Source organism: Sorex araneus, chromosome 7, assembly GCF_027595985.1.
Source record: "Sorex araneus isolate mSorAra2 chromosome 7, mSorAra2.pri, whole genome shotgun sequence".
NCBI classification, from domain to species: Eukaryota; Metazoa; Chordata; class Mammalia; order Eulipotyphla; family Soricidae; genus Sorex; species Sorex araneus.
The window spans coordinates 30,798,259-30,813,873 of record NC_073308.1 but is presented as its reverse complement, the minus strand read 5'-3'; the positions used below and the strand labels follow the sequence as shown (position 1 = coordinate 30,813,873).

Sequence of the window (15,615 nt, the reverse complement as noted above, 5' to 3'; positions counted from 1 at the left end):
CTGCTTGAATTGGGACTGCACCTTCTCCATTTAGACCCCCCATTTTCCAGTAGCTTGGCAGCCACACTCACAAACTGCCCTCGGCACCGTGTAATCCAACCAATGGCCAACATCCAGAGACTATAAAACCAAGTTCCCAGTACCTAATAGCCTTGTTCTCCCTCTTGGCAAACCTGACAAGCTACCAACAGTCTATTGCCCGCATGGGAGAGCCCTGCAAGCTCCCCATGGCGTATTCCTATCCCAATCCCGTAAAAGATATATACATACCTCTTGGAGAGCCTGGCAAGCTACCGAGAGTATCCCGCCCACGCAGTAGAGCTTGGCAAGGTACCCATAGCGTATTTGATATGCCAAAAATAATAACGATAGGTCTCATTCCCTTGGCCCTGAAAGAGCCTCCAATCGTTGGGAAAGATGAGTAAGGAGAGGCTGCTAAAATCTCAGGGCTGAGTGTAATAGAGATGTTACTGGTGCCCGCTCAAGTAAATCGATGAACAACGAGAAGACAGTGATACAGTGATACAGGAGTACTGCTATTTATTCAGCCATTGATTAAGCTGATTGAATTGGGCATAAACTTTACATTACTTTTTTTTAAAAAAAAATTTAATTGAATATCCATGAGGTAGACCATTACAGAGCTGTTTTATAATTGGGTTTCAGTCATACAATGGTCCAGCACCCATCCCTCCACCAGTGTGCATCCCCCACCACCAGTGTCCCCTGTCTCCCTACCACCATTCCCCAATACCACACTCCTCTCCCATCCACAGCCTCCCTCCATGGGAGGCACTTTCCTTCTTGCTCTCTCCATCTCCTTTTTTTTTTTTTTTTGTGCATTATGGTTTGCAATACAGGTGCTAAAAGGTCATGGTATTTTTTCAGGGCATTCAGTATTTTTATCAGGATAGTAAGGCTGGAGCAGCTTTTCCATTGGGTAACCGCTTTGGAGTGTGGATGAGGCTTCGGGAAGTACAGGGAGGTGGGGGGAGGTAGCCCATCCCGACCCGAGAAAGCCTGGAATTTCAGTCACAAAACCTGCATGCCTGAATTTTAAGCAGATTATATCTTAGTTAGGTCCGTCGGAGTCAGCTGGGGGTATGGAGGCGATTTTGGGTTGTGGAAGCAAGTGGCAAGGCAGTGATTTTAATCTTCTCTCCCACCCCCAGAGCTGTACACTCAAAACCAGAACATGATCTGATACTCTTGAACATCCAAAACTTTTTTTCACAAGTGGGTGATGAGGCAGTAAGATGTGATAGTCATAGGATATGCACTATGCTTTTCATCCTCTGGCACAGAATACAGCCCTCAAAGCAATAGACTTAACAACCACTATTTCTACTCCGGCTACTACTACCACTACAACAGATATTCTGTCATTGCTTGAGACAAGTTCATTTCCCTGTAAGCAGTGCAATATATATAACACTACATGGATGTTTACATTTTATTGAATATTAGTTTAAAATAGATAAATAGGTTATAGGTATATAGCAATATAATTTGACAATTGTATATGCTCTTGCCCACCTTCATCCCCTTTGCCTCCAGAGACCACCATATTCTCAAGATGTTTTGTTGCTTATCTTTCTTTCAAGTGTGCAGCTTGATATTTGGACATCTGTCTATACTAAACCATGATCATTATGGAAAATCAAGTTTCCATTGTTTAATTTCCCTACTTTTCCTGTCTCTCTGCTACCTTTGATCTGTGAATCATCACTCCATTCTTTTGTTTTTTGGCAACACGATGTTTTAACATCAGTTACTCGTTATCTCACATTCCTGTTAATTTTTTTTTAATTTGATCAATGGTGGTTAAAAATCAATACCACAGTGAACTTTACTCTGTGGAGTCAAATTTGGAAATGAAAGCTCCAACTGTACCTTGCTTCTCATGAAGTCTGAGTTCATTATTATGCCCCTGCTATTTTACCCTTATTGCTAATATTGCTAATCTTTGGCCATCTCTCGTGCCATTAGCCTTGCCAGATAACCTGGCTGTGTTATTTTAGCATCATTCAAGTAAATATTTTAAATGAAGCTTGTGGCTTGTTGAAGAGGGACTTAGAAAGATCTTGTAAATAATTAACTTTTTCTTTAAGAGAAGTGTTGTGTACTTAATGAGTGTTTTCAGATTATTTAATTCTGTATTAAGCACACCACAGAAGATGTGGTCGCGAGACTTGATTTTTATCATCATATTTATCATCTCAGGAGTACTCAGTGCAGAAGGTAAAGTAAATTCTTAATATACTTTATTCTAAAACTGTGAAAAAGTTCTAAAATTAATTTAACTTGATCTTGAATCTATCCTTTGGTTATATAAATATTATAAGCATAATTTTGTGAATATAACTTGATATTTGATATTCTATTATCAATTTTGATAATGATATATGATATTTTACCAACATTTTCCTTTGGCCAAACTAGTAAGCTAATCTTACAGTAACGAGACTTAGAAAAATAAACAAAATAACATATCTTTTGTGTATCTAGATTTGTGGTCTAGAAGATCTAAGTACTTTAAAGGAGTTTCAGATTAAGGACACCTCTAATAGTTAGAGGTTGTATATTAACCTTAATTTTAAATTGTATGGTGATAATCATGAAGTGATACAAATATAATTCTCGATTCAACGAGTGAGATTTGGAAAAAGATACGACCATAAATCGAGTGAGATTTTCAACTCTTTCCACTTTGATTTTTTTTTTAATACGGATGATTTACTCACTGGATGAAATCATTAGAATATAGATTACAACCAATATTGTAATCATAGAATACATAAAGAACCATAGAATTAAGTATGCTAAAAAAAGATAGTTTGAGGGAGAAAAGAGGCTCTGTTAATAATTATGTGGGCCACTGATGGAAACAGAAACTGCCTAGAAAGTGCAGTATCTGCGGACTCCTGATTTGAAATCTTTAGAGTGAGGCTGGCCGGTGTGAGGTCAGGTGAGAGTGGGGAGTGGGGTGCCTCAGCGATCAGTGCTGTCAGACAGAAGGGGTAAGCAACCAGACAAGTAATTGTATAAGCCAGAGTGACTGCTTTACAAAGTTGGAATCTAAAGCATCAAAGTTCCCTCCAAGCTTTTTTTTTAATTTATATTTTTCATTAATTTTTTCAAAGCATTAAAGTTTTAATAAAATAAGCACCCAGAGGAATTTTTAAAAATACCCTTTAGACGGTAATTGCCTTTGAGTAGGACAATTTATTTCAAATTTTCTGTACCAAAAAGGGGATCTACACATTAAAGTGTGAAAGTGAAGTAAGTAGAATTTATCTTGTTTGATACATTGAATGCTACACGATCATTTTGGGGCATGAATAGTTTGCTTTTATTTTTCGCTGTAAGTGGGGGGAAAAATACCTGTTATGAATGTCTATTTTACTATTCCCATCAACAGTGCAATACTCTAATTTCTAATAATTATATGATTATAATTTCACGTGAACAAAATAATGTAAGGCAGAGAACACGTATCGAATTCCTGGTCTTCCAATTCCCCACGGAGAACCGGTCTGAGTCATTGCTCTTTGGATCTGCTCTCTGGATCCTGCATCCCATAGGCCGTTAAGCCTCTGGGCTGGTTCCGGTCCAGACAGTGTTTCTCTCTTCAAGGGGTCCCCTGTCGCTGTCCGTAGCAACTTCAATTCATGGCTTTCAGTCTAACCTTAGCTCTGGTTAGACTTCCAGTTTTCACAGCAGGTTCCTGCGATTTCTTTATAGACAAAACCACAGTTTAGCCTCTTGCAGACTTGGCAAATGCCTTCTTCCGAAACTTTATGGATTTGGTCATTACTTTTCACCGAAAGCCATTCTTCATTTGGATGCCATCAGCTTTTGTCTGACGCTTTCTCCTCTCTGCTGCGCCCATCTCTGGATCTCTTGGCGTGAAGGCGCCTTTGCAACTGTGTCATAAAGTTGTAACTGAAAATTCCAACTAGTGTCAGTTGTAATTGAAATATTTCTATTTTGTTGCGCCCTTTTTTTTTTCCAGATCAATCATCCTATTTCCTAGATTGACTGGGTTATTTGCAGCAAGCCGTCTGTTCCCACGCCCTCCGTGTGTGTGTGTGTGTGTGTGTGTGTGTGTATGTGTGTGTGTGTGTGTGTGTGTGTTGGGGGGTGCACACACGACAATGCTCAGGGATTACTCCTGGCCCTACACTCAGGAATCACTCCTGGCGGTGGTCAGGGGACCACATGGGATGCCGAGGGTCGAACCCGGGTCGCTGAGCGCATGGCAAACTCCCTCCCCATTGAACCATTGCTCCGGCCCCGCTGATTGTTTCTTTACCCGCGTTGCCTCCTGCCCTCCATGACCAGCACCGTTCCTGGTCTGGCTGGAGAGTCATCAGGCAAATTTGCCATCATCCCTCTGTCTCTCCTGGTGCTCCATGGGGTCCCCACTGTCCAGCCCTTAACTTACTTTACGACCCAGGTCCTCACATGCCTCGTTGCTTTGCCTGTGAGCTTCCATGCCTCCTGGCAGGCAATGCGCCCCTCCTGGGGCAGAAGGGGGCTGCCGTGGGCCCTCAGGAGCTTCCTGACCATAGCACCGCTCGGGAGAGTCTTCTCACTGGAAACCCTGGTCCCATAGGTGTGGGGGAAAGTTTGCAGGAAAGGGGGAGTAATCTAGGCGCCCAATCCACCCAAGAAATCCTTCCAGGAATGTTCACGTTCCACACCACGAAAGTCAAGAGACAGCACGAACAGCATCCTAGAAGCACGGATTTTGCTTCTAGGGTCGGGCCGTTTCGAAGTGATGAGTAGTGAAGTGGGTTCCAATCTCCAGACCCCGCCGGGCAGGCCTCCAGGGGGGACCCCGCGCTTGCAGGGCCCAGCTCCGCAGCGTGCACAGAGGAGAAACCCTTGAGAGTTGGGGGTCCCGCCTGGCCATCCGCTTATCATCTTCCTCCTCACCCACGGTCAACGTGGCAAGGCGCAAGGTCCCTCTGGACCGAACAGTGAGGGCATCCTGGAAGGAGAGTGGGGGGCTGGATGGGGGGCGTCCTAGACTCCCCAGCCCCGCACCTACCAGTACCTTCAGGAGCGACCTCCTCCGCCACCCCCGGAGAGCACAGAGCTCCGAGTAAGTCCCACTTATTCAGGTGGGCTGTTTCCAAACCACAAGACCCCAAATATATCAAAGATGCAGGCTTAGTCCTGACCAGTGTCCTGGCCTCTGAGGTCCAGCAGAGGGCGCGCGAAGCCAGACTCCCAAGAAGCCAGGCCAAGGGGAAGGAAGGAAGGGAGGGGAAGCGGACCAGGCTAGAGCAGAGGTCGGGATCCCTCACAAACCCCGCAAGACAGCCTGGGTCGAGGGGAGCCCTCCTCAACTATAGGGAAGTGAACGGGTCGGGAAACCCTTCAGGTCTTTCCTTCCTTCCTTCCTTCCTTCCTTCCTTCCTTCCTTCCTTCCTTCCTTCCTTCCTTCCTTCCTTCCTTCCTTCCTTCCTTCCTTCCTTCCTTCCTTCCTTCCTTCCTTCCTTCCTTCCTTCCTTCCTTCCTTCCTTCCTTCCTCCCTCCCTCCCTTCCTCCCTTCCTCCCTTCCTTCCTTCCTTCCTTCCTTCCTTCCTTCCTTCCTTCCTTCCTTCCTTCCTTCCTTCCTTCCTTCCTTCCTTAATTCCTTCCTTTCTCCTTCCTTCCTTCCTCCCTCCCTCCCTCCCTCCCTTCCTTCCTTCCTTTTTTCCTTCCTTCCTTCCTTCCTTCCTTCCTTCCTTCCTTCCTTCCTTCCTTCCTTCCTTCCTTCCTTCCTTCCTTCCTTCCTTCCTTCCTCTCCCTTCCTCCCTCCCTTCCTCCCTCCCTTCCTCCCTCCCTCCCTCCCTCCCTTCCTTCCTTCCTTTTTTCCTTCCTTCCTTCCTTCCTTCCTTCCTTCCTTCCTTCCTTCCTTCCTTCCTTCCTTCCTTCCTTCCTTTCCCTTCCTCCCTCCCTTCCTCCCTCCTTCCTTCTGTTCCTTAATTCTTTTTTAAAAATTAAAATTTATTATTATTTTTTATTAATGAATCACCGTGAGGGTACAGTTGCAGATTTACATATTTTTGTGCTTGTGTTTCAGTCATAAAATGCTCGAGTACCCATCCCTCCACTAGTGCCCATTCTCCTCCACTGGTGACCCCAGTATTCCTCCCCCATCCCATCCCCTCCCACCTCTGTGGCAGGGCATTCCCTTTTGTTCTCTCTCTCCTTTTGGGTGTTGTGGTTTGCAATAGAGACATTGGGTGGCCATCGTGTTCAATTTATAGTCTACTTTCAGCACGCCTCTCCCATCCTGAGCGGGTCCTCCAACCACACTTTACTTTACTTGCTGTTCCCTTCTCTGTCTGAGCTGCCTTTTCCCCCAGCATGTGAGACTGGCTTCCAAGTCATGGAGCAAACCTCCTGGTACTTATTTCTACTATTCTTGGGTGTTAGTCTCCCATTCTGTTGTTTTATATTCCACAGATGAGTGCAATCTTTCTATATCTGTCTCTCTCTTTCTGTCTCATTTCACTTAGCATGATACTTTCCATGCTGATCCACTTATATGCAAAGTTCATGACACCATCTTTTCTAACAGCTGCATAGTATTCCATTGTGTAGATGTACCAAAATTTCTTTAACCAGTCATCCGTTCTGGGGCATTCGGGTTTTTTCCAGATTCTGGCTATTGTAAACAGTGCTGCAATAAACATACAAGTGCAGATGTTATTCCGACTATACTTTTTTGCCTCTCTGGGATATATTCCCTGAAGTGGTATTGCTGGGTCAAATGGGAGTTCAATTTCTACCTTTTTGAGAATCGTCCATATTGCTTCCAAAAGGGCTGAACCAGTCGGCATTCCCACCAGCAGTGAAGGAGAGTCCCTTTCTCCCCACATCCATTCCAACAGCGGTTGCTTTTGTTCTTTTGGATGTGGGCCAGTCTCTGTGGTGTGAGATGGTATCTCATAGTTGTTCCTTAATTCTTTGTCCCCATCCCACACTCTCCAGACTGTCCTGACTCCTCGGGTTGCCCAGCCCCCAAGCACAGCCTTTCTCTGCCTCCCCTGCTGTGTGTTTCTGGAAGCTCTGCTGAACCTGGGCCCTCTAGGAGGCTCCTGCTTGGGGCCGAGGGGAGAGACCCTGGGCCTGGAGAGCAACTGTCTTAGAAGCAGCACCAACAGGAAAGGATCCAGATACGGCAGATAGAAAAGCCTGTAGAAGGACCACCCCTGGCCATACTCATAAAATCCTTGCTGGAGTCTCACTTTATCCTGAAGCTCACTCCCCTTCCCCCCCACCCAACAGGCCTGGCTCTACTGCTTTTGACAGGCAGCTCACAGGGTCACAAAATCATGGGGCAGGAGGAGAGGTCAGGGGTTGATGGTATGTCCTTGTCTGGTGGCCTGCGTGTCTGGTATTCATGCCACCAGTATCTCTCAGCCCGAAGCAACAGGCCAGGTCAGTTCTATGGACACCAGTTGCCTCCGCCTTTGGATAAAAATCAGTGTTACTGAAAATATCCCATTGCTTGCAGAGCCTAAAATGTGTTCTCCCTTTCAGTCACTGATAGTCTTTGGATTATGTCCAGATTGGGACTGGATGAATAGTGCTGCTGTGGACATGCCTTCACAGGTCTTTGGGCCACACATGTCCTCCTCCTAAATATGGTATATGCCTGGTCAATTCCCTAAATGCAAATAAATAGGCAAACTAATGTCATCAAGGATGGTGGTACCATTTTATTCTCGCCCTGGCAGTAGTGTAAGATGTCCCCTTTTCCCCAGTGCCTTCTGTTGAGATGGTCTCTTTCTAGTCATCATGAGAGTTGGGTGTGTATTATTCTCTCTGGTGGCTTAAATATGGATGTCTCTGATTACTCACACGTTGAATGCTTTTCCCCTGGCCTCAGACCATTTGACTAGTGAGTTTAGTAATAGGCTCTTGCTCAAGTATGTTAAAACTTGCTGGTTGTCAGTCTTTTTCTTAAAACAGAAAGAGACTTATTTATATTTTTTGTAAGTTTGCCTATCTGAGGGTCCATGCCAGAGCTCTGCTATTCCACGTGGCAGCTTCTAATCCAAATAGCACGGGCTATGTCAATATGCACTAGATTTCAGACTTAGTAAGAGAAATATTTTAATATATTAAATCAAATCAAAGTTGTAGTACTGTCACACTGTCATCCCGTCCCGTTACTCATTGATTTGCTTGAGCAGGTACCAGTAACATCTCCATTGTGAGACTTGTTATTACTGTTTTTGGCATATCGAATGTGCCACGGGTAGCTTGCCAGGCTTTGCTGTGCGGGCGGGATACTCTCGGTATCTTGCCAGGCTCTCAGAGAGGGATGGAGGAATGGAACCCGGGTCAGCCACAAGCAAGGCAAACAACGCCCTACCTGCTGTGCTATCACTCCAGTCTTTGATTTAATTTATGTTAAATCAAAGTTAACATAAAGTTTTCTTATTTTTGTGAGTCATTAAATCAAATAAAATCTACTCTCAAATTATCTGACTTCATCTGCTCTTATTCATGAATGTGGCTGCTAGAAATTTTCAAAGAAATTCTTTGGTTTATAGTTTGTAGTATTTGTTGATTAGAAATGTGTTCCTTTCCAAAGATGGGGAAATGTCCCTCCAAAATTGTCTTCCTAGCTAATTCTTACTTTAGGTCTTGGAGCCATTTAGCCTATTGATCTTTGCTGGAAAACACTGTCACAAAAGTGCTTTAAAATATATTGAGCAAACACATTAAAAGTGTATTGCTACTTGATCATAAATTCCATGGTGTTAGATATATTTTTCAGTTTTATGTTTGTTCATTTCAGAGAAACCCTGTGATCTTCCTAATGTGGAAAATGGAAAACTCGCCCTATATTACTATAATTTTAAAGATTATTACTTTCCAATGAGCATAGGCAAAAAAGTACCATTTGCCTGCTCTGCTGGTTTCACAACTGAAAGTGGGAAAAAGGAGAGCCAGATTACATGCACTGCAGAGGGATGGTCTCCGGAACCGAGATGCTTCAGTAAGTCTTGGGGTGTGTCAGCATGATGCTCAGACAACTCGGGTACAAATTCAAGTCCAGTAAAACACAGAAGATAAAAAAGAACAAAATTTGTGACCCACTCCCTCCCCCTCCCACTTCATTTTTTAACAAAATGAACACATATCCTGAAATGCTACTGAAATTTGCTTTCAGTGATGAACAAAATAATTACTGAAAATGCTATATATAGCATTGCAAAAAAATTGACACTGATATTAGGAAGATTAAGATTTTGCTGTGTTGTGTGCCAACGCCAACTTCTTTCCTTATAGTATTCATTGAAAAGTGTGCTTTTAAAATAATTGGTAAAAAGAAAATCATATTGGCTCCCCTCATTATTTTGAGTCATGTTACAGTGTAGTTGAAGTATCTATAAATTGGTTTCCACTGAGTCAGTGACCACTCTTGTGAGGATACTATCCTAAATTCTGCTTTGCAGAATAAACTCTTCTGTTGGGTCAGTTTCACTTAGAAATTGAGGCTATGGTCATAGTGTAATGATGCTTTATGTATAGTAAACATATCCATTTGAATGTAATTAACACCTCCAGGGCATGAAAGCAGATCATAAATTTAAGCATTGAACTTTCAGTTTAAACGAAGACCAGATTATTATAATAAATAGATCTCATTCACAATTCTAGCATGCAAAAATAAATGTCTTAGTTATTAACTCTTCTATATTTGAGGTGAGAGCACTGGAATAGGAGGTAGAGTTCAAGAACTCAGATTTTAAACTGTTGTATAATAACTAAAATTCAAGTCAGATTGCCTTGTGTGAATCCCGTTCCATCCCTGGCACATGATTAAACCCACTGAGCATGTTACCTATTGATAACTGGGGAGAATGCTGCTTCAGTGAGACCATTCTTAAAATGTGACCCCCACAGCCAATGCTAAACATATTAAACTCTTAAGCTTAGGCAAGTATTATACCTGATTATAAAGATCTAATAATTGAGCTTTAAAAATGATTGAACTCCATACAAGGCTGATAAATTCATTATAAAGCCCTTTGTGTTGCTAGTACTTAAAAATAACTCTGTAAACTCAAAGGACTTTAGTAATGGATCTAAATTCTGACACACTCATCATAGAATGACTATGAGCAGCAAAAAACAATGTACTGAAAAAAATGATTGAATAAAGTGTTCACATTAAGAGTTATTTATAAGTGTGTGAGGTATAGATGTGCATCTATCCAACAAGTATTTTTCTCTACAGAAAAATGTGTTAAGCCTGATTTGAATAATGGTTACATCACTGATGCAAAATTATCATACAAACTTAATGAGAACATGAGCTATGGCTGTACTTCAGGATACAAAACCGCTGGAGGGAAGGATGAAGAAGTGGTTCAATGTCTCGCTGGTGGATGGTCTTCTCAACCAACCTGTAGAAAGGAACATGGTATTGTGAACAGGAATCATTTCCTAAAATGGAAATAAAAGGCTGTGTGGCTGGTACTTTTGTATATTGACAGACATTGTTATGTAATATAATTATTCTTAATTATGTCTACAAATATCACGTGAATACTTGGTGTTTAATTCAAATAATCTCAGTTCTCACAATATACTGTAGTAGTTCTTGATAACGATTAAAAATAAAATAACTGGAGTAGAATACAAAGAAAAAACCTTAGCAAACTTTTTTCTAGTAACACATGAATCACCATTCCCTTATTATGGAATAATCTGAGAAAATTTATATCTATATTATGCATCCTAACTCATTATATTATATAGATACACATGGGCTGGAGTGATAGCACAGTGGTAGGGCTTTTGCCTTGCACGTAGCTGACCCGAGTTCGATTCTTCCGCCCCTCTTGGAGAGCCCTGCAAGCTTCTCAGAGTGTTCCACCCGCACACAGAGCCTGGCAAGCTACCTGTGGTGTATTTGATATGCCAAAAACAGTAACAAGAAGTCTCACAATGGAGACGTTACTGGTGCCCACTTGAGCAAATCAATGAGCAACGGGAAGATAGTGACAGTGATATATATGCACATATTGTTAACCAATAGCATTGTTTTTTTTTAAAATATAACCCGGTAATTTGATTAACCTACTACCTGTAAGTTATATTATACAAACCCACACATGTCATAGGATTATCTAAACTTTTCATCTAATAAGTGGCCCACTCTTCGGTTTGAAGATTAGAAGTCTGGTGCTTTAGGATAAACGATGAGTGAGAAAAGTGAATAGAGATGCAGAGACTAATGTTGAGCATTAGTCATGTTGCAACATTAGTTATGTTGCCCTGCATGGATCCAGTCTTCGTGTCTTAAATGTAGTGAAAATACATTTCAACATTCCTCTTTAATCTTCTAGGCATAACACAGTTCATATGAATAATTTTATTTTATTTTTTTAAGAAACATGTATAACTCCTGCATTGTCTCATGGAAATTATTCCACATCGCAGCAAGTGTTCCAAGTGAATGAAAAAGTACAATATGAGTGTGCTGCAGGCTACTATACCTCTGGAGGGAACAGGACAGAGGAGGTGGAGTGTCTGACGTACGGGTGGTCTCGCACACCAACTTGTACCAGTAGGTGCTCATTTTAAAGATGTTCCACCTTCACTATGGAATCTTCCTCTCCTATAGCCAAGTATAGAAGTTGTCATACTAATTAGGGTCCACTTTCCTATTTTTTTCCCCCCTGCCGATCATTTCAAGCACTCAATGAGGAAAAATTTGTTTTCTTTCTGGCAATTCAGTCTAGTATTATTTACTAAAGTCTAACATGTTATTTCTAAATATATAAACTGTATTTATAAAATACAAATGAATAAACTTTTGTTACTAGAACAGAAAACGACAAGTTTATTTATTTTATTTTATATCTGGCAAGTAGAAGGTAAAATCGTGTGGCAGCAGGAAAAATCATACTACTATATATTTTATTTATTTTCTAGAATTGAAATGCTCTTCTCTTAGCTTAATTGAAAATGGCTATTTTCATCCTATAAAGCAATCTTATGATGAAGGAGATGTGGTGCAATTTTTCTGCCATGAAAATTACTTTTTAAGTGGATCTGATTTAATTCAGTGCTATAACTTTGGTTGGTACCCCAAATCTCCAGTATGTGAAGGTAAGTTTTAAAACTAAAAATTCAAATAAATATATGTTAATCATCTTTAATCTATATAACCCTAAAAATGTCTTCAGTGATCTCTAATTTTTGCCCTGCATATAATTTTTAAATACTCTTTAAATATTGTATTTTCAGCAATCCTTAATATATCTAATATGAATAAATCTTAAATTTGCTTTTAGTTTGTAGTGTTAATATTCTGTTCAACTCGCTTTTTAAATCTCTTAGGAGTTTCACATCTCTTTAGCACAGAGGGTAGGTCACTTGCCTTACACACAGTTGTCCCAGAACTAACCTCCAGCATCCTATACGGTCCCCTGAGTCCATCAGGAGTTGTTCCTGAGTGCAGAGCCAGAAGTAAACCCCGAGCACTGCTGGTGTCATCCCAAAACAAAACAGAACAAAAGGAATTTCACATCTCTATTTTTGGGAGGAGAGCTGTCCTCACACATGCTCAGGGGTTACTTCTGACTTTACGCTTGGGGTCATTTCTGGAATTGCTTGGGAGGACAAGTGGACCTAGGATTGAACCCTGAATTCCCACATGTGAAGTGTGTGCTCAGCCCTATATTTATAGGATGAATAACTTCTCTTCCTGGGAATTATTAGATCCTATTTTCCTAAGATGGAAGATTTTTGGATGTTTTATTTTTCTTTTTGCTTTTTGGGTCACACTCAGCGGTGCCTGAGTGTGCCAGTAATTCCTGGCTCTGCACTCAGGGATTACTCCTGGTGGTGCTCAGGGGACCATACAGGATGCTGGGAATCAAACCCGGGTTGGCTGTGTGCAAGGCAAACGCCCTACCCGCTGTGCTATCGCTCCAGCCCCTGCTAGATGTTTTCTTGTTGGGCTACATATTTTCTGATGTGAAAACACAGTCTCTAAAATAATAGGATAGAGAGCAGGAAATGTAGAGAAATGTCATCCAGAGTGAAAATTAAAAGTGAGGTTGTCTAGGTAAGGGTTACCACAAAACACATTGTTTATGATTAAGATGCTACAGGATATGTTCAACTGAATATGTTAAAAAGCTGCTAAAATAACCCCTTAGATGATTTCAGGAGTCCTGCAAACATGCCTATAATGAGATTTAAAGGAGAATCTCATCTAGTGAAGGAAACTAAAGAATAACTGCTAAAATATGACCAGTGATGGGAGAGGGTTAGAACAAATATTAAAAGTTCTGTTGGGATAGAATGCGAGAGCCCCATAGAGGCGACAGACAATATTTAAACTAGGCCTACAAAGATAAATAAGAATTTAAGGATTGAGAGAACTGGAGAGAGGTAAATGACTTGATAGTTTCTATTTACTCTATAGCAGAAATAATGTCATTGGCAGGTAGGAGAAAGACAGGAAGACAGAACTTGTAAGCGAATCACTGTCACTGTCACTGTCATCCCATTGCTCATCACTTTGCTCAAGTGGGCACTAGTAACGTCTCCATCGTGAGACTTGTTACTGTTTTTGGCATATCGAATATGCCACGGGTAGCTTGTCAGGCTCTCCTGGCAGGCGAGATACTCTCAGTAGCTTGCCGGGCTCTCCAAGAGGGGTGGAGGAATCAAACTTGGGTCAGCCGCATGCAATGCAAACGCCCTACCCGCTGTGCTATAGGGAATTTAAAATAGGATTCAATCAGGTTCATCATAATTTTTATATGGACTGAACAACAATTTTTTTTTTTTGCTTTTTGGGTCACACCTGGCGATGCACAGGGGTTACTCCTGGCTCTGCACTCAGGAACCACCCCTAGCCGTGCTCAGGGGACCACATGGGATGCTGGGACTCGAACCCGGGTCGGCCGCGTGCAAGGCAAACGCCCTACCCGCTGTGCTATCTCTCCAGCCCCTGAACAACAATTTTTAACTTTTCAGCTGTACTCAACAACCTTGATGTAATAAGAATATGATAGAAAATTATATTTTAGCAAATTATTTCAAAAATCTATGGCAGAGCTACTTAATGGCTTTTTTTGTTGCACTACTAATTCCTCTCCCATCCAAATTAGTAAGTGTGCCAACATGCCCATTATTTTTTCTAGTAACTAATAATAGATGCAGGGATGGAGCAATAGCACAGCGGGTAGGGAGTTTGCCTTACATATGGCTGACCCGGATTCTATTCCTTCGTTGCTCTCGGAGAGCCAGGCAAGCTACCGAGAGTATCCTGCCCACATGGCAAAGCCTGGCAAGCTACCTGTAGAGTATTCAATGTGCCAAAACAGTAACAAGTCTCACAATGGAGACGTTACTGGTGCCCACTCAAGTAAAGTGATGAACAACGGACGGGCAGTGCTCCAGACAGTGCTACAATATAGATGCAAGGCAGGCAGTGTAGTAGACTGAATAATGTGTTCTTCCCTCACCAGGAGAACAACCGTATTCCAATGTCTGAAATTAGTGATTAGTCCACATGACAAAAAAGGACTTTGCAGGAGTGATTGAATTCAGAAACTTCAGGTGGGAAAGTTATCTGGGCATATCCTGGTGGACAGTTCTTTTAATTACAAAAGTCTTTTTGTTGTTGTCGAATCACCGTGAGACAGAGCCTTTCAAAGCTGTTCATGATTTGGTTTCAGTCATAGAATGACTGAAACCAAACCTCTCCATCCGAGCACTTTTCCAGAACCTATATCTTCAGTTTCCCTCCCACCCAATCTCCATCTCACCCCACCCCGGTGTACCTCTATGGCAGGCACCTTTCTTCTCTTTCTCTCTCTGTCTTTCTCTCTCTCTCTCTCTCTCTCATTTTGGGCATTATGATTTGCAAAACAGACAGTGCAATGTTATCATGTATATCTTTTTATGTACTTTCAGCACTCAGTTCTTTCTTGTCCAGAGTGATCATTTCCAACTATTGTTGTCATACAGGACCCTTCTCTTATCTTAACTACCCTTTGCTCCATATGCACTTGTGGTAATTTCAAACCAGTGACCAGTAGTCCTGGACCTGTTTTCCTGGCCTTGGATATTAGTCTCATACTCTTATTTTTTTTTGTATCCTGAAAATTAATGCAGTCATTCTATATCTGTCCCCCTTCTTCTTACTCATTTTGCTCAGCATGATGTTCTCCATATCCATTCATTTATAGGCAAATTTCATGATGTCATTTTCCCTAACAGCTGTGTAGTATTGCCTTGGGTAGATGGAATCCAAGTGTCGTTGTAAGAGGGAACAGAAAGGACGGAGAGAATGAGAGGTTGGAGTGAAAGCAGAAAGGCGTAAGGCTCTCTGGTATTCTGGAGTTCCATGCTGCAGGAAAAATGACTGAAAGAACTAGAAGTCATGCAGTGATGCTGACACCTGGATTCTAATCCAGTGAAATTGATTTTGAACTGGAAGAATAAACAACCACTAGCTACTAGCAATTTGTCTCATCAACAATGACAGCCTCATACAATCAGAATAGTTAACAACGGGAGGTTTAAATCCAAATAGATCCAAGGACAAATCTACCACTTGTTACTCATAAC

At 41.8% G+C, this 15,615-nt stretch overlaps 1 protein-coding gene across 1 annotated transcript in view; it reads left to right on the top strand.

Moving 5' to 3' along the window:
- Positions 1–2,149: 2,149 nt before the first annotated feature.
- F13B (coagulation factor XIII B chain) overlaps positions 2,150–15,615 on the top strand; it is a 31,965-nt gene continuing 18,499 nt past the window's right edge. The window contains exons 1-5 of the mRNA XM_004610005.2: positions 2,150–2,241; positions 8,810–9,010; positions 10,256–10,441; positions 11,414–11,590; positions 11,959–12,135. Of these exons, the coding sequence (XP_004610062.2) occupies positions 2,178–2,241; positions 8,810–9,010; positions 10,256–10,441; positions 11,414–11,590; positions 11,959–12,135 (805 nt within the window). The 5' untranslated portion in view covers positions 2,150–2,177. The remainder of the gene's footprint in view (positions 2,242–8,809; positions 9,011–10,255; positions 10,442–11,413; positions 11,591–11,958; positions 12,136–15,615) is intronic.